The sequence below is a fragment of the Plectropomus leopardus genome, chromosome 17 (assembly GCF_026936395.1).
Source record: "Plectropomus leopardus strain MGB_pleo_1.0 chromosome 17, ASM2693639v1, whole genome shotgun sequence".
NCBI classification, from domain to species: domain Eukaryota; kingdom Metazoa; phylum Chordata; class Actinopteri; order Perciformes; family Serranidae; genus Plectropomus; species Plectropomus leopardus.
The window spans coordinates 28,317,323-28,341,500 of NC_142192.1; the positions used below are offsets into that span (position 1 = coordinate 28,317,323).

The window sequence follows — 24,178 nt, forward strand, 5'->3', positions numbered from 1 at the left end:
GCTCTGCCCCCCTAGAAATCTTACAAAATGTAGTGTCTGTTGGACACTCAAACATTACAGCTTGAGTGTCTTAAATCTATCCTAAAGGGGGAAGCAGATTGCAGTTACTCAACTTGTGTGTTTCTCCATTATTTAGCCAGACGTTGATCACAAGGGAGCTCCGTGCAATGTCAACCATGCAATACTAGGAGTGAGATTGCTTGCTAAGTTTGAATTCCTGTGACAATTTGGGCAGTTTTTCATGCAGTAAAAAAACAGAAATTCTCCCTCTAGAGCTTAGTCACTTGAGTTGTACTTGACCTTTTCTTGTAGTGCGGCAGCACTGTATTGTAAACACTACGTATTACATTTGCAAGTGCAGTTTTGTGGCTTCCTCTCTGTGTGAGTGGCGTTTTCGTAGGTCTTAGTGTGCAAACTGTCATTGGTTGTGGTAAGACTTTCCCACTTATAGTCAGATCTGCATTTCTACTACTTCGACTATTACTGCTACTTCTGCCACTACTTCCTCTACTACTACTATGCCTCCTGCAATGACTGTGGATTAAAGTTTGCAGAAACATAGCTGCACTTTGCACACCTGATAGTGGACTTTGGTTTCACCGCGTCCGACTTGGTTGGTTTTTCCATGACTCACTTGGACTCCGTTTACACCTGCTATTAAAATGTCATCTGTATCAGGATAAGGGAAAACACATGTTAAGACCGGCTATAAATGCACAGATCATTGCGATCAGATTTTGACTGAATATATCAGTGCATTGCAATTGAAATCTGCAGTCTGCTATTTGTAAATGCACTTCACTAGAATTTAGACTGTGTTACTATTTTTTTGTTTGAGAAAGCACCACCCATGTAGGTAGGAATGTCATGACTCACTCTGGAGATTGTCGTCTCAGCTTCACACAGAAAAAAGACTGATAGTTTCCACCAGTTGTAGCTGCTTTCACTGATCCACTGTGGAGGAGTCCATTCGAAGCTACAGACTATTGCCTAAAAATGCAGTTGTTTCGGAAAAAAAAGCTGCATAAAAAAGTAAAAAAAGGTCATATTTAATAAAGTGACACCTGCTATTTTTCTCTGTTTACTTGTTTCCCAACCTTTTCATAAAGAAGCACAGTGCAAGCACCCAGAACACATATTTTGTAAATGGAAAAGTCATAATTGATTTAATTACCATCTGGGCACCGTATCCATCCAGATACAGTTTATCCTGGGATTAAGTTGCCAGGTGTGTCTCCTTTTTTTCATCTCTTTTACAACTTTTAGAAGTCCTTTTTTTCTGTCATCTTATCTGGTTTTCATCTGTTCTTCTCTTGTTCTTTTGAATGATTGTTTTTATGTGTCTACTTTTATGGAGCTTGCCCCAAAGCAGTTTCCTATCAAAACGTTGACAAGGCAATAAAGCACTGAAAGAAATTAAACAATTCCCAACTTAATATGTCAGATGAGTGCAGCCTATACACAGAGACATTAGATGGTGTTATGAGACCCCTGCTCACATAAACTTCTTTTACGCTCCCCATTCAAGGTGGAAATATTGTACCGTTATGCTGCCTCGCTGCTTTGTTATAAAAGGTACAATCTTAGAAAAGGGTGACACTTGTCTTGCTGAAACAATGTCTATATAAATACGACAGCCAGCAGGATGTGACCATGGGCAGGATGAATGTGACGTGTTACATGGTGTTATGTGTGTGACCCACTGTAGGAGAGTTAAAAAGCAGCAAAAGGAGCAGGTACTGGCTAACTCAAAAAAGAAGAACAGCAGCCATAAATGTCCACAAATCAGAATCAGAAAAGGATTTATTGTCAAGCAGGTTTTCACTTGCAAGGAAATTGCTTTGGTTTTTGGTGCTAACATTAAACATATATTAAACATAGTAAGAGGAATAAATAAATAAAAAAATAATAATGATAATAAAAAGTAAAAGTACTTCAACACTCAAGAACTTAAATAAAGATTTTTTTTTGAAATGACAATAGAAATGTGGTAGAGATACTTGAAACAGAACAATAACAAACACATATGTTTGGGATATTGGGGAAAAAAAGAGATTTGGGAGCCCCTTACCCCCTGAGCAGTAGATGAGATTAGCCACAATATAAAAGACACGGTAAATGATTGTTATTGCCATTATGATTATTTAGAAAGCACTGCTGATGTGTATGTTATATGTCACACTAGAAGTCGAAGTTTTTGTGTTAACTGGCTGTCACGACTCTTTTGGTTTCGGATGCTGGCATGCTGTCTTAAATCACCCACTTGCACATGATTGTGTCCCTGTTGTTTGGTTCTGTTAAAAAAAGCAATGGTGGCATAAAGAAGGATTTTGTAGCTGCCCTGTAGTGCAATGTGTGTGTAAAAAGGGCTATACAGTATGATGCAGCAACTTTCATATTATATCAGCACAATTGTGTCATGTGCCTTCACTGCAGCTTGGGTCAATAGGCCACATCGCACTGGTGTTATAGTCCATCGACCTTGAGCATATCATTGTTACAAGTTCACTGTCACTGCTGTATAGATATGATGGACTTTGTAGAGTGTGGGAAACTCACTGTAACCTTGGTATTTAGGATAGTGTGTTTCTTTACAGTTGCATAAACACACACACACACAAAAAAAAAATCAGCATTGTTATATTGTGCCCATATGTTTCCCACCCTCAGCTTTCTCAGCCTGATTGCCAAGACACATCTGGTCCTAATGAGGATTGTGTGTGTGCTGTGTGTTCCTGTGTGTGTCACACTATGCCTTTGCTATGCAGCCTTTCAGCCTGGCCTTGTGTTGAAGTGGTGTTGAGTCTTTTACTGCCACCCACTGCTTTACAGCTCAAAGCCTATACTTTTAACTGTTGGATAATAGTCTGTGTGTGTGCTGATAGTAGTTATAAAAACCATAGCTTATATTTTGTCTGCACACTATCTCAAGGCCTGTTAATCTGTTATAACAGTGCTGATTTTCAAGCTTTGATGGCGATAGCACTGAAGTTTTGATATGACTGCGGTCTCTGGGAACAGATTTGGCCATCGCCAGCTTTCCTGGAGGCACTAGATCCACTTTGCACAGAAATGTGTTAAGGACTTGGACGCACATGTTTCATCCTCGAACCTGTGATTCCGAACAGTCTCAAGTCTTGTATCTTGTATCTTTTCACAAATACTTGGTTCTCCTCTCACTTTTCTACCATATTGTGGCTTCTCCTCTCTTTTCTCTCTTTGAGAACACATTTTGAAAGAGACAAAAATCAACCTTCAAGCACAAAGAAATGTACGCTACGTTGACTTTTTTCTTGCACAATGCATTCTGTCTTTTAAGAAATTTCCATACCCAAAGTAAAAAAAGTATTATTAGCTGGAAACACAAGCTTTTTTTTTCACCTGTTGTGTTGTTGACCCTGTTACCAGAACAGCTGCAGTCGAGTAGACAATAAACAACATCAAAAGGATAATGGTTTATCACATGCAGAGCGCCAACATCTTGAGGCAAACAAAAGGCGAGACAGGGTTAAAGAGCTGGAGGAAACCCAGATTTTTTCCATCCTTTCTGTTCATCCAGCTGTAACGCCCCTCTCCTCTGCCCCCCAGGGTTTGCCTTCCCGGATTGGGCCTACAAGCCGGAGTCGAGCCCGGGCTCCAGACAGATCCAGCTGTGGCACTTCATCCTTGAGCTGCTGAGGAAAGAGGAGTACCACGATGTCATCGCCTGGCAGGGAGACTATGGAGAGTTTGTCATCAAGGACCCAGACGAGGTGGCCCGCTTGTGGGGGGCAAGGAAGTGTAAACCACAGATGAACTACGACAAGCTCAGCCGAGCACTAAGGTGAGACCAAAGCGAGTGAAAAAGGGGGAAAGAAAAAAAAGGATGACTTTTCCACGCTTTAGCCTAAATTGTGCTTTACACAAGGGACCAAGAGAAATAAATTTCATCATCTGCCTCTTTCTTCGAGGGTCCGTGTGGACTGTACGTGCAAACAAACAAAGGAACACATCTGTGCATGCAGACACCAAAGGCAATGCAAACAGAATTTCATCTATGTATGTTTTTTGACTACATCTACCCCTTCAGCGCGTTTTAAACTTTCTTTGCACCTTTTGGTCAGTTTGTTTAAGCAAATAAGAAAAATGTCAGTAAACACAGACATTTACATCTAAAAGCAAACTGTCACACTTTAAGACATAAACCCTGCATATGACGCAAGAAACTAATCACCAGAGTTCCCGCGGATCCTTACAAAATTTTAAGTTATTGAATTCATTCATCTTTTTTTTAAAAAAAGGCCTTGATTTATATTAAAGTGACTTAAATTAAGTTTTCCAAAGTCTTAAAAACACTGACATGGGAAATAGGATTTTCTGAGGGGTTTTTTTCTGACGTTGCATTGTAAAATTTCAGAAATAATTGGTAACATATATTTTCTTTGAAAAATCATTTAATAAATTCCTTGTCTAAAACTTTTCATTTAGGAAATCTAAGTGGTGGAATCTCACATGCAGATTGAGAAACACAAAATCATCCAGAAAACCATCCAGCAATGCCAGATATTTCCCACCTCTGTTGGTAAACCCAATAGATGCTTTATGATAAAATATGTTCATTGTCCTCCATGTGTTTCACTAAAAAACAGTTTTGACCAACTTTTAATGTAGATAATCTTAACTTTTTCTCTGGACCAAAAAAAAGCCATATTTTATGTTACAATAAACAAATATTGTGTTCACCTATCAAGCTTACATCTTGGTATGATACTCCAGGGTTGGGGATACCAGTGATCGTTGCAATCATTTCGATATGAAACAATCAGTCAAGGAAATTGTGCACTGATAGGCTTACGCATGGTTTCATAAATCTTAATATTTTTTGGCACTTGCCATTTTCGGCTTTTGTCCGAGTAAACATTTTTAGTATCGATCCTGTGCACTCTTTTATCAATGAGACCCCTGATCGTTGCACTTCCAGAATCAACTTTTTGACTCGCCATGGGAACTGGTAGATGAGTAAAATCTACTGGCCAAGACAAGCCCAGACACAGACTTACTCACATCAGGAGCAGAACAGCAGGGCCAGGTCTGATGACACTTGTTGATATATAAACACCGATGACAAACACTTGCTTTTCTTTGGTCCATGCTTCAGTCTGAAAGGTATTACCCATCCTCCGTAAGGCAAGTCTGGACTGATACTAATATTTAGCCTCATATTTAGGTCATATGTTCCTTTAAAGGTATCAGATAATGGCAAAGAGCCCAGACAGGTTGGTCTTAAGTTACAGGACATAGAATCATGTTGTTTTGAACTCCAGATGAACTGCAATAAACTCAGTGAAGCAGACAAGATTGATTTTTAAAATAAATCCAGTTTGTTAGGGAAAGATAACAGTACAGAACATGTTATGGATAACAGCGTGCCCACACAAACACACAAAAATATCCCTTATCCATAACAGCTCATTTATTTTCCCTTATATTAAATCTCTTATTTCTTAGAGATAATTTGAGTTTAATAACAGCCAAATCTAATGTGTAAGAAAACAAGACTGTGTTTTGTCGTGAATGAGCATCTGCGCGTCGTGCTTCAACTCCAGGGTGACAGCAGATTTAGAAACACACACCTTCACCCTCCGCGGAGCACATGTGGGATGCTGCAGAGTTTTATTTAGCTGCCAGTCTGTTCATGCACACAAACACACACACACACTGCGAGTCATCAGTGTCGCCTCCTGTTTTGTAGGTTGGTGTGGGTTATAGTTTGCCATGGTGATGACTAGTTACACTGCCTCATCACCACACACACACTCACACACACACCCACAAACACACACATACACTTAACGCCTTGTTATATGTCAGCCCTCCTCCGGCCCATCTGTGTCTTGTTTGTTGCTTAAACCTTTTTTTGTCTTTCACTTACCCTGCATATATAAAGACACCCAACCTTTTCTGAACTTGCATGGGGATTTATTTTAACACATATCAAAGAGTTATGTATAGTGCTGATGTAACACATTGATTTTGCAGTGTTATTTATTTACATAAACATAAAAACATTGATACGTGGAGAGAAATAGTGCAACAGATGTAATGTAAATAGGACGTTGAGCTGAAGCTTATTGGGGATGAAATGATTGATTCAATTTTCTGTTAACCTACTTTACATTAGTGTCATAATAAAGTTGACATATATCATACAACATACAATTTTTATCACTCAATGGAGCCATTTTTAATAAAAACTAGCTTTGTTGTGGTAGTCCACCTCCTTACTGAGCAGCATGGCATGGTTGGTACCACTGTATTCCTGAGGTCTTGTAGTTTCATGATACCTTTATCATCACTCCTCCCGGTGCAGCCTCTTAAAGACGGGAATGTCGGCCGGCAATTAACACGATTTAAAAAAATGAATTAATGCGTTATGTATGGCCTTTAATCGCATCATGATTAACACGTTTACGCTAACAGCCATAATTTTAATATTAATTTCCTTTTTTTTGCAACATTTTCCTGTAGGTTTAAGTCTTGGTGTGCTCCAGAGTTATTTTAAACACATTAAACTTGTCACTAAAACACAGAAAAAGACCAAAACCTCAACATGACAAATTGACACCAAATGGCTTGGATCCTTAAGAAGCATTTAGCCCACAGAGGTTTTACAGTAAATAAACAGTCAATTTGATACAGGAGCAGTTACTTTCTCTCTGGTCTCGGTGAGTGTTTCACATCAAGGAGCAGCTGGAGCCGAACTTTGTCGTGAACGTCTTTTCTGTGGTTTGTAAACCTCATATGAATGAGCGGCTGTTAATTAATCCGGACTTCTCTGGAATAAAGTTCTCGCTCTGTTAGATGTGAAGTCTTTGATTTATGCTCCTCTGTATCTTTGAAGTGCACGTGTGTGTGTTTTTATTCATGCATACACAGTACATGTGTGGTGTGTGTGTGTGGTTGTGACACATCTATGTGTGTGTTCAACATGTAAAGTCTAAGTCTTTACAGTCAGTGCTTTCTAGTTTATTTGAAGGAAGTTCAAGTGGTCTTCAAAGAGCAGGAGGCCTGTGTGTGAGGCAGGCTGCCCCACATTGACTCAGCACTGTTGGAGTGTGTGTGTTTCACATGTATGTGCTTGGCCTTATCCGCGCCGACTCGTTCAAAGTGCCATCCATCTACCGTATCCACACGTCTGTGAACATTATGTCCTTCCAGCTTTTACTGCACATACAGGCCTGATATCGTTAACACCCACTCGCTCACTCGCTGTTTACCTCCTAAAGTGTGTGGAGTGTTTGTTGTTTTTTTCTGTCGTCCTTTGCATGCAGTATTTTGCGTTTATGCCTGCTTGATATGCACATGTTAATTTCCACCTCTGCAAAGTTTTCAAGCTCTGAACCTCAGCACAGATACAAAGGCCCATCATTTCTCGTGGGTTTTTACCCTTTTGTTAGACCTCATACTTCACATTCGTACTACATTTCAGAAGGAATTAATGTTGGTCAGTATTGAGGGTCGAGAGGACTTTTCCAGTACATATAAAATTATGTGACAATTAGCCACTTTGTTAGCATGCAGGTCGCTCCAACATTCAAAAAAATTTTTTCAAGACGGCTAAGCTGTTACATTTTTCAGGTGATTTTCTGAGTTTTTGTAGATTTGTAATATGCCAGTTTCCTTTGGCATATCTGGCAGACGACTTTTCTGGAGTCATCTTTGTAAATTTTGAAGCAATTTCAGATACTTGACTTTTTCTGCATGTTTTTAGCAAATCTGTCAGCCTGCCACGGATAGTCAAACTGTTGTCGTCACAAAATTAGGTCTATCACTAAGTTTACAAGTCCTTGTCTTAGAAGAAGTAATAATTAATGTTGATGCATAATGACTTATGTTGAATAACTATTTCTTATGTTATGGGCTATTTTGGATTATTGCTGTAATCATATAGAAAACTGAGTATTTGAATACTGATTTGGACATCAGTTACCATGGCAATGACTGATGCCTCATAACTTTGGGTAGGAATGGGTATTGTTTAGATTTTATCGATACTACAACTGTTATCGGTTCCTTACTTCTTACTTTATCAAAAATCTTATTGGTTCTTTTTGCTTAATTAATCCTTGCTATTTAGAAAATATTTTACTTTAAAAAAAAAAGAATAAGATTAACCAAATAGTGTATGTAGTAACTAGAGCATTCTAAATGCAGGACCTTCTCCTTTTAAATTTTTGTTGTGTGCATGTTGTGTTTGAGCCTGCGTACCAGCTGTATATCTGCATGCTGCTTTGTGTGTTTGTATTTGTGTGTGTGTGTCTGTATTACATGCGCTAGTGTGGGTGTGTGTAGTAGTCGTCTCTATCAGAAGAGGCCCTTCACTCATTGAGTCATTGAGGGGCTGGATGAGCTCCTGGTTCTCTCTCTCACACACACACACACACACACACACACACACACACACACACACACACACACACACACACATATTCCTGCTCTACTTTGTTGTGTGTTGTGCCAAACTCCAGTGACTAATACTCTGTTCACAATGAAGCAGTGATACAGCTGGGTACGGCTTCATCAGTGTGACAAATATTATAGCAGTTATTATTGTGTTTTTTATCTGTCACTACGACTGCGACTGATTTTAGGAAACTAATATTTTACTGAACTGTGAGAATCTGAGAATCTTATCTTGTTTACATCCTGACAATTTTCTGCGACTGTATTGGTGCACAAAAATCAGAATTACCATCAGTTTATATCTCTGTGGAAAGGCAAAGAAAGGCATGGCTTGAAAGTTTTTTTATGTATGATTTATTTATGAAGTTTTCAACACAAAGAGCATATATACAAGACAAAACTTCTGCATGAATATGTATAATTATCTAAGAGAAGATCTGTAGATGTAGGAAAAAGTAAAAAATTGTACTAAGACAAAAAAGTTAGTTTGAGCTTGAACGGTTTTGACATTTTTCTGACAGTATTTGGCAAACATCTACTGGAATCAGTTTTACCCCACTTGAAGAAACAAAGGTGGGTTTTAATGCACTTATCACCTCACAGGAATAGATAGAAATCTATTTACCGTTTTATTGCTGTGGTTTTACACATGCATTAGTAATGATGTACCTTGTGTGTTATATCATGTCTGTTCTATATGTAGCCAAAATTAAACTATTGATCGTGTTAGGCGGATGGATGTGTAAAGAAAAATGGATCGATAGATGGATAAATGGTATACTGCTGCTGCTGAAAAGCTCAAGTATAACAAATTGACAATAAGAGAATATGCTCTTATACAAGCAGATATGTTGCCACTGGGCTCCTCTCTGCTCAGTGCAACTGGAAACAATGAATAATGTATTACATTTCCCAGAATGAAGTGGCCAGTGTCGGCTGAATGAGAGACTCTGATTTATAAGTTTTCATGTAAAGAAATATGAATGTGGTTTGGTCCTGAGGCTATCGGTGAGTCACAGGGAGCCATTTTATCTTTTCAGATGAGCTGTCAGCGGCTCGCTATTCACTCCTCTCCATCGCTCTGTGTATTGACGATGACTAATGCGCTCTTACTAATGGAGCCGCCTGGGTACGACTAAATCAGAACGGCTGTCTCACTTCCTTAAGTAATCACAGTGAGATTTTTGAATCTAACCGTGTGTTCACATTGTGAGCAGCTTGTTTAATGATGTGCTGTACACTGAATGATGCAGATTTACCCTGCAGGTGGTGCTTTGTACGCCAACATTGTGGTTTCTGTAATATCAAGATGTTTACTGTCTTTAATATACTGAAGCCAACTACCAAACACCAGCTCAGCAACATTAAACATAAAATCGCAGTGAGTTCAGTAGGAGTGGGAACCTTTAGCAGTCTCACGATTCTTTGTATGATAATTTGATTCAGAGTCAATTTTGATTCAATAAAAAAGAGGGAGGCACCATAATTTGGCTCTTATTTCAGTTCACTGTGTACATGGATTACTTTCTTTTGCCCTCTGAGCTGCAAATAAAAGAAATTGTCAGATAAACTAACAGGTGTCAATGAACACAGGGTCCCTGCAGATCCTTAAAAAGTCTTAAAAGGCATTGAATTCATTAATCATGAAATGAGGCCTTAATTGGTATTGAATTGTCTAAATGAATCTTTCAAAAGTCTTAAAAATGCTCAGACATGGGAAATAAGATTTTATGTATCACTTTTTTCTGACCCTGCATTGCAAAGTCTCAAAGTAATTGGTAATATCTATTTTTTGTTAAATAATTTAGATTTCAAAGTTCACTATCATCATAAGATCACCCCAAGGCTGGGTGTCGCTGTTTTCCATGTGTTTGAGACAAACATTCATTTAGTTAATGAAATAAAAGTTCAATTTCAACAACTTTTCATCCATTTTACATTGCGATGCAGAACTGCTCACATACAATTATCACTTCACGCTGGAAGAAAACAAGAAAGTGCAGATTTGATTGGCTTTTGATGAATAGTGACCCTCAAAAATGTAGCCCAGCCAACAGGATTACTGAATATCCACTTGTAAGCCAACTGTCACAGTTTATGCAGATCTATGGGAAAATAATGGACTGTGGTGATTTGTTGACCATTTCGGTTTCACTGTGAAGAATCGCTGGCTTTTGCACGTTTGAGTCATTTTGTGGCATGCAGGAAAACTCTTCAGTCCATAGTTTCAGCCGGAAAAAATTGAGCAATAACTGTGTTATCCACAGTGTCACACTTACATGTTTGACTAAAACAAAATGTGGTCACATCAGAGGTTGACCACATGTTGCTGATGGTGGTAACAGTATATAAAAATGGTAACTCACACTGTTCACCCTTTTTTTCTTTAGATATTACTATAACAAGAGAATCCTCCACAAGACCAAAGGGAAGAGGTTCACCTACAAGTTCAACTTCAACAAACTCGTGCTGGTCAACTACCCCTTCATCGATATGGGCTCAGGTACGCACACACTCGCATTATACAACAGACAGACGTCTCACTGGGAAAGTGTCCTAAGATGTACTTGTTGTAATTAAAAAGCACTTAACCAGGGTCTTTGGTTTTTTAAATTATTGAAAGCAGAAAATATCAGGCAGGGAAGTTTTAACCTTCTGTCCAACCGTTTTCTTCCTTTTTGTGCCCCTGATGACATCCCTTAGCAACTGAAATTCATTTGATATTTTTGATAAAAAAGAATGAAATTGCACTTGACGGCAGGGACATGTTCAAGGAGTTTAAGCTCAAAGACAGGAAAAAGTTTATGGCCTTCAGATGTCTGAATTTGTGGTCCTGGTGTGCAGGGTTTAAATTTCTGAACATGACTCTGCTATTCAGTTGCCAAGCTGTGACAAAAATACCTGTGAAGTGAATCAGCCACAAATTTGGGATGTTCCTAAGGACCAATTTCCATGACATGAAAAATTAAAGTCGTCGGTAAGTGTAAAAGTAAGAAAACTCTCAGAAAACGGTCAAAATTCAGCACAGTTTAGTCTGTAAGGTTCAGCATTTACTAAATAAAAATGCATTTTAGAGATATTTGAAATAGTTGATACATCTGTCAATAAACAAATGGTATTTTAAATGCTGCTGAAATGTGCAACACACTGCGCCATGAGCACTAAACATTTTTCTGCAAAACATGACAACATCTCGTTAATAGTTTGTCGTGTATTTAATGTCCCAACTTATCAAGGTTTCATCCTCACAGCGTCCGCAGGGTCGATTCCAACCTTGGCCCTTTACCTGCATGTCTTCCCCCCTCTCTCTCTCTCCCCGTTCAACACTTGCTGTCCAAGCTGTCCTATCTAATGAAGTCAAAAAGCCCAAAAAACAACCTTTAAAAAAAAGAAATAACATAAAATAAGCAGTTCTTTAGTGTCATTAACCGTTTTGTGCTTAATTTATTTATTTTTTAAGTACAGTTTAGGGACTGTTATTGTTTTAAAAGTGTTGTTTTAGCACCGGTATCAGAAAAAAAAAACAAATGATACCCAACCCAACGTGTGTGTTTGTGCTTGTTTGTGAAAGAGAGAGAAAGAGAGAGACGTCGATGATCAGAGCTCCTGGTTTGTCTCAATTGCTGATCTAAACTCCTCCCGTTTTCCTTTGAGTATCGTAATATGTTAAACCAATGAGTATTTTTGGTGCAGGGTAGCAATGTTAACACTGATGCTGTTTACATGTTGGCCAGAAACAGGATTTGAAATGCTACTACGCTTAATTTATGAAGCATCACAAGGAGCTGATCACAATCTGATATTTTGCTCCGATTTAGTTTCAGTCCTTCAGAGCGTGCAGTCGTCTGCAAAGACAGCTTTTGAGCAAAGACCCAGAGACTGTGTAAATCTGAGACTTTCAACTGTTATTGTCTGGGGAATTTTCCAGTCAGTGTGGTGGGCGACTTACCAATTTACTTTCCAAAAATAAAGCTTACAGGTACAGACATGGAGCAGTTTTGCAACCAGCTCGGGTCACAATCTAAACACTAAGTTTAATACAATGGAATCATATTAATACAAAGTATGTTTACCCCTATTCTTGCAACAAAAACACACTCAGAATCAAATACAATCCTAGCAGAAGTGCATCAGTACGCAGTAGATATTGGGTGTAGTGTGTTTGCATGTATCTGCCTGGTTTCTTGTGTGTGTGTGTGTGTGTGTGTGTGTGTGTGTGTGTGTGTGTGTCTTCGAAGACATCAGTGTGCCACGTCCCTCTCCTCCCTCCTCTGAAGTCGTCTCTCTTTCTGGTCCCGGCCACCCAGTGTAAACACAGCCCATATGGGAGCGTTGGATACTGGGTGACATAAGTGCAGCACGAAACTTTAATTATAGCCTCCGTGTGATGTGGCCCACACACTGACATGTTGTGATATGATGGTTTCATACAACGGTTACACACATGCCCACGTCAATCTGGATTGATAGGCGAGCACAGGCGCTCACAAACATGCACACAAGATAAACAGTTTTTTTTTTTCCCCATCGGCTCTGACACACAAGGCTGCGAGATGTGTGCTTTTTAAAGAGAGAGAGAGACACACACACACACGCACACACACACTCAGCGGTACTGGAAAAAACAGAGGAACCCAACCCATGTTTGTGATGGCAGAAAGAGCGACTTTTCCAATATTTAATTCTGGCACGTGCACTGATGCCAAGAATTTATTGCAGTGCCACAGTCGCCCTGGCAGGAGAGAGAGAGGAGAGGAGGGGTTGAAAGAGAAGGGAACTTGTGGCTTTGTGTAACGCAGTGTTTTCTTTGTGTGCCTGTGACCCTCTGGGTAAAATAGTTGGAGTTATGGGAGACATGTGACCTACTCTCATTAGTTACTTTTCCCTTTCTCTTCACTTTAAAAGGATACTTCATCCAAAAAGAAAGTTACAAGGGTATATTTGAAAAAGTAGCCTTTTTTCATGTTTTAGGTCATTAAAAGCAAATCTTTTGTAAAAATCTATCTAGTGTGAAGATTTTTAGAAACTGTTTAATGCGTCCCCCCTCACTATACAAAAATTAAGCCAGTATTTACTGGAAACGGATGCTGCCATCTTGCACTGGTTGTCTTTTGGAGCCAGATGCTGCACAGTAGGGATCAGGAAGTGGAGCCACAGTATTGAGTTTCCCATCCGACCCCAATCAGGAGCAGAGCCTTTGATCGCAAGCACATTATCCTTTACATCTTAAACTATATTAACATCAATTAACAAAACATACACAAAGCATTATTTAATTCAACCCAAAAATTAATTATTAAATGATTAATATGCCCGAGCATCCCAGATCAGGTTGTTGCGCTCGATGAGCAGACCTTGTTCAGAGCCGACAGAACACGAGACTCTGGTGCATGATGATGTATGATTACACCAGCAGCAACCAGATGGATTTTTTTGTAATAACAGGTGATTTTGGTACTCATTCTTCTTTTTTTGTTTTTCTCCTCCTCACAGGTCGAGTCCCTCAGAGTGCCCCTCCGGTCCCATCGGGAGGCAGCCACTTTCGTTTCCCTCCCTCCACGCCATCAGAAGTCCTCTCCTCCAGCGAGGAGCTGCGCAGCCCGGGCATGTTCAGCAGTGTGGCTCGCCGCATGGCCCGCGGCTCTGTGAGCGACTGCAGCGATGGCACCTCCACCAACTCTGAGCTGGAGGAGGCTGTGGGGACCGATGAGCGAGGTGTTGGTCCTGAGAGGGCTTACAGGGGCCTGCTTCCTCCCCGTCTGCCTCACGATTCTCTCTTCAGGGTCTATGGCGGAGCCCCAAACCCAGCTGGGCTCGCCAGGCACGGCCCCAGGGTCCACCCAGATCCTCTGTCTCCATTCCCTGTGTCCCCGCTGCCTGGCCCCGGAGGTCTCTTGGCGCCGACTCTGTCCCCAGCCCTGTCCATGACCCCGACCCCCCACCTGTCCTACACCCCGTCCCCCTCCCTGTCCTCTCCGATGTTGGGCTCCCACTTCTCCTTCAACCCGGAGGACATGAAGCACTACCTGCAGGCCCATACCCAGTCCGTCTACAACTACCACCTCAGCCCCCGAGCCTTCCTCCACTACCCCAACATCATCATCCCTCAGCCGCACCGCCCCACCCCGGAGAAGCCCGCAGCCCACCACCTCCACGGCCCGCCCCTGCCGCTCTCTCATTCGCTCAGCCAGCAGCCGGGAGGCGGAGAGGAGGGGCAGCAGCACCCGTCACCGTTCAAGTTCAAGCTGCAGCCGCCACCGCTCGGGCGCAAACAGAGAGATTCTGGGAGTTCATTGGCTGCTGCTTCCTCCTCCTCTTCCTCCAGTCAGTCCTCCTCTTTCACAGGGTCTAGTCAGATAATCAACTCTGCGTTGGCTGCAGGGCCTCCCAAAATCAAGGTGAGTCTGCTAACACACAGACACACACACAGGATGCTGTTTTTCCAGAGATGGCTTGTAATTTAAAGAAAAAAAATAAAACTAAAAGCATCTGGTCACAGGGCTCCAACATTCATGAAAAACCTGGAAAAGTAATGAAACTAAAAAACTAAGCAACATTTTGGTTATGTTTTTGTTTATTTATTCATCACAAATTGTCTTCCTTTTTCCCACTGTAGCATAAGTCCCTTCAATTACGCCTATTAGGCATGTCAAAAAAATGTTTAAACAGTTTTGGCTGGGAGAGGGGCATACAACTTTATATGGCTTTATTTATTTATTTATTTATTTATTTTACTGCCAATTTTTAGAGAAAACATGCCTTTCAAACCAGAAGGCTCGCGGGTTTGGAAGGCATGCTTTATTTATTTATCTATTGTCTTTTTTTTTCTTTCTTTTTTCCTGGCAAATTTTTTTCTGTGTTCTTTTTTCCTTCAGCCTCTTTAAAAAAATTTTTTAAGAAAACCATGGGTTTGGAAGGCATTTTTATCTTGAAATCAGAGTTTTTTGTTTTGTTTTTATAGATAATTTCTGGCAAACCTTGAACACATTCTTGGGGATGCTGAAGTTGTGTTTGAATCTTATATGTTTTAAAAACGCTGGACATGTTGGGCAAAGAAAAATACATATATATTTTGAAACTTTGTCCATGAAAATACGTTGGAACACAGTGAATCCAAATTTAATGTCATGTTGTGTATCTGCAGGTGGAGCCGATATCAGACATCGAGTCAGAGGAAGAGGTGGAGGTGACTGACATCAGTGAGGAAGATGAGCTGAATCACATTGACGAGGATGATGAAGGTGACATCTTCACCCCGACAGCTCGTCACCATCTTCATCAGCACAACAACCATCACCAAGCTAACGGCAACGGGAGCAGCCTCTCCGCCCCGCCGCACATTAACCCCGACGACGACCCCGATGATGACGAGGAGGTGTTCAAAACTCCTGCCACTCCTCCTATCGGCAGCGGCGGTCTGGCTTTCCCTCTCATCAATCTGAAGAGCGAGCCGGGTCAGGCGGCTCCCATCAGCCCCGGAGGCACGCGCTGCATCCCGCTCAAACTCCGCTTCAAACGCCGCTGGAGCGAAGACCAGAAGATGGAGGCGGACGGAGAGAGGGACGAGGCGGAGGATAAGAAAGTGAGGGCAGAGGGAGAGGAGGAGTCGGAGGGGAAGAGAGAGGAGGCTGGCAGGAGAGGGGGGGAGGTGGAGAACGGGGGAGGAAGAGGAGTAGCAGGTGGAGTTGTTTTGGGGTTGATGCTGCCCCCGCCTCCCACCCAGCGCAGGGCGAGCTCGGAGCTGCAGAGGGCTACGGCGCAGCTGTCTCTGGAAAACACTGGCTGCTGAGCTTCACGCACAAACAAACACACACACACACACACACACACACACACAGGGGACTTACACACACACCTCTCTGAGTCATGACAACAGACCTAATAGTTTTATGCAGACCATAATGCTTTGTGGTTTCTTGACAGCAGGAGTGAACATTGCAGGGTTTGTGTGCTTAAAGGGACAGTAAGCACCAAATCAAAAATATAATGATAACATATGCTCTTACTTACAGTGTTAATATCCGTCTAGATTATTTTGGTGTGAGTTTCCGATAGTTGGAGATATGTGCAGAAGATAAAAGTCGATGACACTCTCCTTTCGGTGTTCAAAGTGCCAAAAAGTACCTTAGAAAAAACTCAACAGCAATGTCTCCTTCCATGGCCTGGTCACTCTCAGACCTTTTTTTGTGCAATTTCTTGTAGGAACTATTTTCTTTCTTCCAAACTACACCCACCAACCAAATCACTGTGCAGAAGAAAGCGTGCATCTACTGCTAGCTAATGTTGCAGCCCAGCCGAGGAGGACGCCATTAATGTTTACATCTTGCGCTGCCTCGACCATGAGTAGATGCACACTCTCTGCTGCACTGTGATTCTGTTGGCGGGTGTAATTCTGTAGAGAGAAAATAGTTCCTACATGAAACTGCTCACAGCAAGGTGTGTGGATAATCTTGAGTAACCAGGTCATTATTTCAAGATACATTTTTGGCGCTTTGAGCACCACAAGCCGAGTGCCATCTAGTTCTACTATATTGGATAAAAAGCTTGTACCTCCAACACTCAGCAACTCACCAAAACAATCTAGATTGATAATTAACACTTCAGGAAAGAGGAGAAATATGTATTTTTAATTTTGGGGTGAACTGTCCCTTTAAGATGACAGCAACTGAAAGGTGATTATAAAAACACTCTTGCATCATTTGTAGGAAATCGTGTTTTTTTGTGCATAAGGAGTTATTGGGCACTTTTTACTGATCTCGCAGCCTCGCAAGCTCCTTAAAGTACTTCACGGAAAATAAAATATTTTCCTGCATATGTTACGTCTGCAGATGGTAGTAAAGAACATGAGTGTGCTACCATGATTACCTCTCGGGTTTTGTCAACACCTTTTGTACCCTCCTGTGGTCAGGACGCAGCCATGAGACATTATGCAAAACCATAAAGCAAAGATGTGCCTGTGTAGCCTCTAATGTGCCCCTGGTACCCCGTCAGACAAGAACACAGCAGTCAGTATTTCTGCGGTGACTGACAACATTAAGTTAGTCTGTATATTGACTTCTGACCCATTTTTAACCTAAAAGAGAACGCCTTCTCTAAATATCGCTTAGGAATTGCACACTCAATGCCTCCTCGCCCTCACAGCGCCAGTTTGATCCACCAGGGATCGCCTCACGTCACGCCTGTGCCCCGATTCTGTCTTTTAATGGGTGTGTTTGTTTATCTGGTGCGGTGAAATGAATCACAGTCACCCTAAAGAGTACAAAGGCAGCCTGAGTTGTACAGCGGTAGATTTGCTGCCTCTCTTGACGGCGGCGAGCCTTCCTTTCTTCAACATCCCCCTCTCTCTTCATTCAACAGAAGACGGACAGATCCTAACGTTACTAAAAAAAAAACACTTTTAACAGCCCTGATAGAGATTACAGAAGTGCCTCTCTTGTCTGCACCCGTCATCAAGCAGTTGTTTACAAGATGGAGGAGAAAAAAAATTGCTCGACAGACTGAAGAGGGCGATTAGAAAACCCTCTTCAATCATCTTTTTCTCCTGGAACTCGGACACTGAGACTGCGTCAGGGCCGGACTGAGTGCTCTCCTCATCCTCAGCTCCATCACTACAGTGTATAAAGACATGAAACGAGGAGCGGACTTGGACATGTTGAGGACAAACCGAGTGGATGAGGAAGATTGTGACCTCTCGACCTCTGACACAGGACGTTTGTTAACCGGCACATGGACGCGTTTTTTGCTGTATAGAAAAAAAAACCATGAGAGGAAAGATCTTTCTCTCTCTTCGCTTCTTGAGGAAAACGTGGAAGCAGCGACTTGAAAGGCTGTAATTACAGACACTTGTTTCCTTGTGCGTGGACCCGGAGCTGGCGTAAACATCACCGTGCCCTCGAGGACACAAAGGGCGTCTCGGCTTTTTGTGTCCCCGTGTGACTTTGCACAATCTTTGAGGAGGTTTGAGGGCATTCGTAGTTCTAACAAACAACCGCTCTCTTCAGCATTCCCCGTTTTTTTTAAAAAAGACTGTATTCTTTCGGTCAAGGCATAAAGACATGGACAGTATTTTAGGGCATTTTGCGGTGATCTGAGAAAAGCCGAATCTTTTCACGTTTTACAACTTGATTCGTCTACGGGGGGGGTAACGGGGGAAACCAAGTAATGAATGTCGAGCATCAAGGTAAACTCAGGCAAACCTTCAACTGAGATATCGAGAAACAAACTTATTTTTATGACGTTTTATTCATATAGTTTAAAAAAAAAAAAAGGACAAAAAAAGAACGTTGCACCCATTTTAACGAACAAATGATTCCAAATAAGATTGTGCCTTTTTTAAAGCCAATGAGAGTTTTTAGAGTTTCCCCCAGCAAAATGTTTTATCACACACACACACAGTACCAACATGCCTTCTGTTTTTTTGTAAAAGAGAGATACAGAATAAGTAAATCTACACATATATATTTTATTCAAATATATATTGAATTCAAATATTATATTTCAATATGGTCATTTGATACAAATCAGGAAAATCCTACTATTTTTAATGGTAAAGATATGTATATATTCTAATGGGCATATTATTACCAGTATAATTCAGCCTTTGCCTTCTCACCCTTGCCTTCTCTTGACCGTTGCGCTGCAGTGACAAAAGGCCAGACGATGTCAGAGTTTTATATTTATATTGTTAGAAAATAAAAAAACAGTTATTGTGTATTCAGGGGACGCAGGATGTGACGGGACGAGGATTAACGAGCGAGCGGAAACTTCTAACCAGACCTGGGTCAAATCGTATTTTGTTGGCAGGCGAGCAGAACTGCAACAATGAATTCATTAGTTGTTAACTATTAAATTAATCAACTAATTTGATAATTGTTTAAAAAAAGTTGATGATGGTTTTTTTACTCCTTTTTTGGCAGTAAACTGAACATCTTTGGACAAAACAAGACATTTGAGGACGTCATAGTGGGCTTTTTTGGAAACTTTTTGTACCACTTTCTGAGATTTTGAGCAAACACCAAGAGATGTCAACAGTTAGCCGTTAATTGGTTAAATGCTGAATGCTGGATGGATTAGATCTTTGTGAAATGAGTCGTTTCGAGGAGGTTTTGATGCTCTCAAAAAATAATCCGCTGATTTACAGACGTCTCTTTCCTGATGTAAGTCACAGGAAAAAGTCTTTCTGGGTCTGTGGGCATCATGTGACAGACGTAGACAAAGTCGCTAACTCACTGTGGCGACTTTAGGCGAAACTGGAGGGTGGTTTCCATGTTTCTGCAGCAACACCAGTACAACTCCACCAGCGCTAATCTCTGCAGGTTAGCTCCCGCCCGGCCTGTTAGTGCAGAGCTCGCCGAGTCAGTGAAGTGCCGCACTTAAAAAAAAGGCCTGGTGTTTTGTGTTTTTCTTAAACATTAACAGGTTATTTACTGGTTAAAACATGTAGGGCAAAATTAAGTAAAACTGCTGAAATAACTTATCAATTAATTGAGAAAAAAGTCCAAAGATTAATCAACATTTACCCTGGAGGAGCAGACAGCAGACAAAATTCACTTTTTATTAACATTTCAGCTCTAAAACATCTTACAGCCACAGTTTGACCCCGCTCTGTTTAAAAACTGCGGTGGTGCGCGTCGTAACGGGGAGCTGGAGACGGACTCGCGTGTTCAGATTCTGATTGGACGACAGAAACCTGCAGCAGGTTCTCAGCTCTGCGTCACTGTGCAGGACCGCAGCTGCTGATACCACTGGACTTTGGTTTGAGCGTGGACTGTGGACTCAGGGCGCTTTGTGTGAAACAAGTTTGTGTGTGTGTGTTTGGGCTGGTCTGACCCAGCCCAAACACACACACACACACACACACACACACACACACACACACACACACACACACACACACACACACACCTCGTCCTGGTTACAGTGAGGCTTTACTGTGGCGAAAATAAAGGGAAACATGACATCACATGTGACATCAGACGCCCCCACAGTCTCTCTGGAGTAGACGGCAAACCATAGGAACTACACACACACACACACACACACACACACACACACACACACACACACACACACACACACACACACAGAGGAAATGGCATCACAAAACCTCAGAGCAGAGCGGAGAGAGAGGGACTTCCCATAACCTGACTCGCTCATTCTGCTCGGGGTGTACGTGCACGTGTGTGTGTGTGTGTGTGTGTGTGTGTGTGGATGTGGATGTGTGGTTTCTATGGTTATGCTGTACAAACACACACACACACACACACAAACTATCACACACAGCTTAGAAAAGACCGGCGATGTGACGTCTCTGCTCGGGTTATTTAGTCCCAGTTTTCTTGTCCAGATTGTCCAACCAGCTCCAGTCGTTTCATTTTAAAAACTTTTCTTCGCCCGACACAAAAAAAACTCACGTCTGTCGTTCTTTGTTTAAAATGTTTAACCCATTGACACCTGGAGCAACATAATTTTTCTTGCGCTGTCCTCAGAGGCCTTTCACAGGAATTTAAACCTTTGAACCAAGAGCGAAATGTAGATTAATAAAATAACTTTTGAAAAGCTAAAGAAAAATGTCTAGGGAGAATAAGTTAGGGAAAACGAATAATTACATATCTACAGTTGTGTAATATTTTTTTCATGTCATTTCCATATTTTTTTTAACTTTCTTTAATTTTGACTAAATTTCAAGTTATTTTCTGGAACTTGGTAAGAAATGTAGATTTAGAAAATTATTATTAAAACAACAAGGAAAGGGAAAAAGAATAATAGGGAAAAACTACTCCTATGTTACAAAGTTTTTTATATTCAAGCACCTTTTTGAAAGTCATTAGCCTGTTTGTTTTCAGGTAATTTTCTTTTACTTTTTACAAATTTCTTGCTAATTTCTTCTGTCATAGCTCATTGCCTGTTTTTGAAAAAAAATCAAGTCCATTTGCTCTCGTTTCAAAGGGTTAAAATAGCTTTAAAAAGGGTCAAACACACCTTTTGTCATTTATGGTCATCAGAAGTGTCAAAAAAACCATTTTTAAGGACAGACATGTCAGTTTAAAAGTGTCTGATGAAGAGGAATAAAAACACGGAGCCGTACCTGAACACCTGCGCTGCCTTCACCTGTCGTGACTTCAAACACGAAACACAAGAGAATAACTGTTTCCCCGCCGGGTCGATACTTTGACCCCTTCATCGATGCTGTTTCTTATCATTTTCTTCTGTATTTTTTCAGACATATTACTGTTACTCTTGTAATTATTATATTATTAACTATTTTTGATTATTTTGTACCCTCTTGCCCGTGGCCCGGTCTCTCCATGAGTTTTTGTTCCAGTTAAAACTTCAGCTCGTTAGCTTCAGTGCAGTCTCTTTTTTATTTTTTACTCACGCTGATTTTATAACCGCGTTACCATGGACACGAGGAGGGTCACGTTATCCCCACATGATATACAGCTGGGGAAGAAACTATTGTTTCCTTCTTTCTTTTTTTGATGTTGTATATATATTTTTTCCATTTTGGAGGATTCTGTAAGAAAAAAAGAGCTTTGTACTGTTTAACCATTGTATTATTTGAAATGCGTCCCCCCTGTCCTCCCAGGTCGTCTCCGTCTCTCCTCTCTCGTCCGCCTCGACGGTGAGCTGTCACTCCGGAGGAGAGACGGAGACTTTTTGTTTTTATCATGGAGGAACCGCCTGTACTTCAGTTTCTCTTCTATCTGTTCATCTTCATTTGTAATTAAACAATAATCAGGGTTCATTAAAAAAGGTAAAAACGGACCAAGTTTCTGTCTCTTTATTCTCTTTCTTCCAGCGGTGCAATGTAACTTTACTGTATATTTACTCAAGTACTGAAGTGCAGTTTTGAGACATTTGAAGTATTTCTTACTGCTTTATTCTTCTACTCCACTTTAGATTTTCAATGCAAAATGTACATTAACGTGTAAAGTGTAATATATTATCATAGGTTAAGATAAATGTAACAAATAATGCTATTATTCATCCAGTTGATTTTAAATAAATAAAAAAATAAAAATTATACTGAATGTTGAAAATTAACAGCACTAGTCAAGGAGATGCAGGATGAAATGTTGACACACACACTTCTAAAATCCTCCTCAGTTTGTCTCTGAGCAAACCTTAGCTTCAAAAATTAGGAAAGAAAATCAATTTATTGTTGAAGTTTGTTATTTTTTAAGCAAAAATACCAAATACTGACTTCTTGTGGCCTCTTAGTTGTAAAGATGTGTTGCTTTTGTTCGTTTTTAGTGATAATAAAGCGAGTATTTTGGGGTTTTGGTCTGTTAGTCGGACTAACAAGCAATTTCAAAATGACACCTCCGGCTTTTTCTAAAAAAACAGCTACTATTATCACTAAATAATGACATTAATTGTTAGTCTGAGGCCTAATTAGTCACCCAGAGGAGAATTTGGGCTTTGTTGTCAGTTGATCTGTGCAAACACACACACACTCACACACACACACACACACACACACACACACACACACACACACCCATTGGCCATCTTGTATTTCTGAGTCACATCTTCCTTTATGCTGCTGGTTTTGTACTCTATAACCTGCATCTTGGTCGTGCCAGTCCGCCTCTCCGTCTCTCTGAACGCTTCATGACTCAAGTCATGTCAACAGCGAGTCAAGTACTTTGTACTCGTCAAAGTCTCGGCACATTTTATGAAAGAAAAGCCATCCGGGGAAAAGCGTTCTCACTTGTGCTCACAATAGGCCTGTGATAGATTTTTTTTTTTTAAATTTTTTGTCCTCGTCTGGGAGACAGCTGCAACACAAAGACCTTGATGGGCGGGATTTGGTTTAAGGACAATGCGGATGATTCAGGAGGAAGGACAGATGTTTGTGAGCAGACCTTGGTGCTTTCAGTTCAGGTGCAGCAAAGTATTTGAACGAGTTTTTATTGTCAAGTTTTCACTCAGATGTCAGAAGCATTTTTTTAGTGCAGCAGTTTCCGAATGGTCCCGTCACAGGGTCCAGATGTCTCTGTAGTCATTAGTTCAGGGTTCACATGTTATAACGTTTTTGTTTTTTTGGGTTTTTTTTTACAATTTTTTTAAAAAGTTGATATATCAAGAAATTTTCTTTTTATAGCAAGAAAAGTTTTGTTATAACATAAAAATGTCCTATCATGAAAAATATCACATTAAAGCCTCGAAATATCTTGTAAACTTTTTTTAAAAAAGTGAAAATACCATTTAAAAATGTGAAAAATATTTTATAACAGGAAAAAAAAAGAAAACATCTTGTTATAACATGAAAAATAACTTTATAGCCTGAATTTATTCTCAATAAAAATAAAATAAATCTTATTTATTATGTAAATATCTCATAAAAGTATGAAAAATGTGTTATAAAAAGATTTATTTTTGTAACATGACACCATGAAAAATATCTCGTTATAGTCTTATAATATCTTGTATAAAAATATATATATATTTCTTACAGCCTGAAAATATTTTGAAATAATTCTCATAACATGCGAATGTCTTGTAAAAATGTGAAAAATATCTTGTTTTTATGGGACACTGTTCATATTTTAAAATACCTCATTATAACAAAAAACACTTTTGTCAATCCCTGTTAAAAAAAAAATCTATATTTTTCATTTAAGCCTGGCAGTTCTGCTCTTCTGTTGTGTGTATTCAGACAGGAGAAGGCTTTGGGTTAGTATATAACATGTTAAATTACTCAGATTTTCATTGTTTTTAACATTTTATA

The 24,178-nt window shown here is 40.3% G+C and overlaps 1 protein-coding gene across 1 annotated transcript in view; it reads left to right on the forward strand.

The window, feature by feature from the left end:
- erf (Ets2 repressor factor) overlaps positions 1-22,209 on the forward strand; it is a 50,314-nt gene extending 28,105 nt beyond the window's left edge. Inside the window, exons 2-5 of the mRNA XM_088090244.1 lie at positions 3,589-3,823; positions 10,833-10,945; positions 13,936-14,840; positions 15,587-22,209. Coding sequence (XP_087946370.1) covers positions 3,589-3,823; positions 10,833-10,945; positions 13,936-14,840; positions 15,587-16,231 — 1,898 coding nt within the window. The 3' untranslated portion in view covers positions 16,232-22,209. The remainder of the gene's footprint in view (positions 1-3,588; positions 3,824-10,832; positions 10,946-13,935; positions 14,841-15,586) is intronic.
- The last annotated feature ends 1,969 nt before the right edge of the window (positions 22,210-24,178 follow it).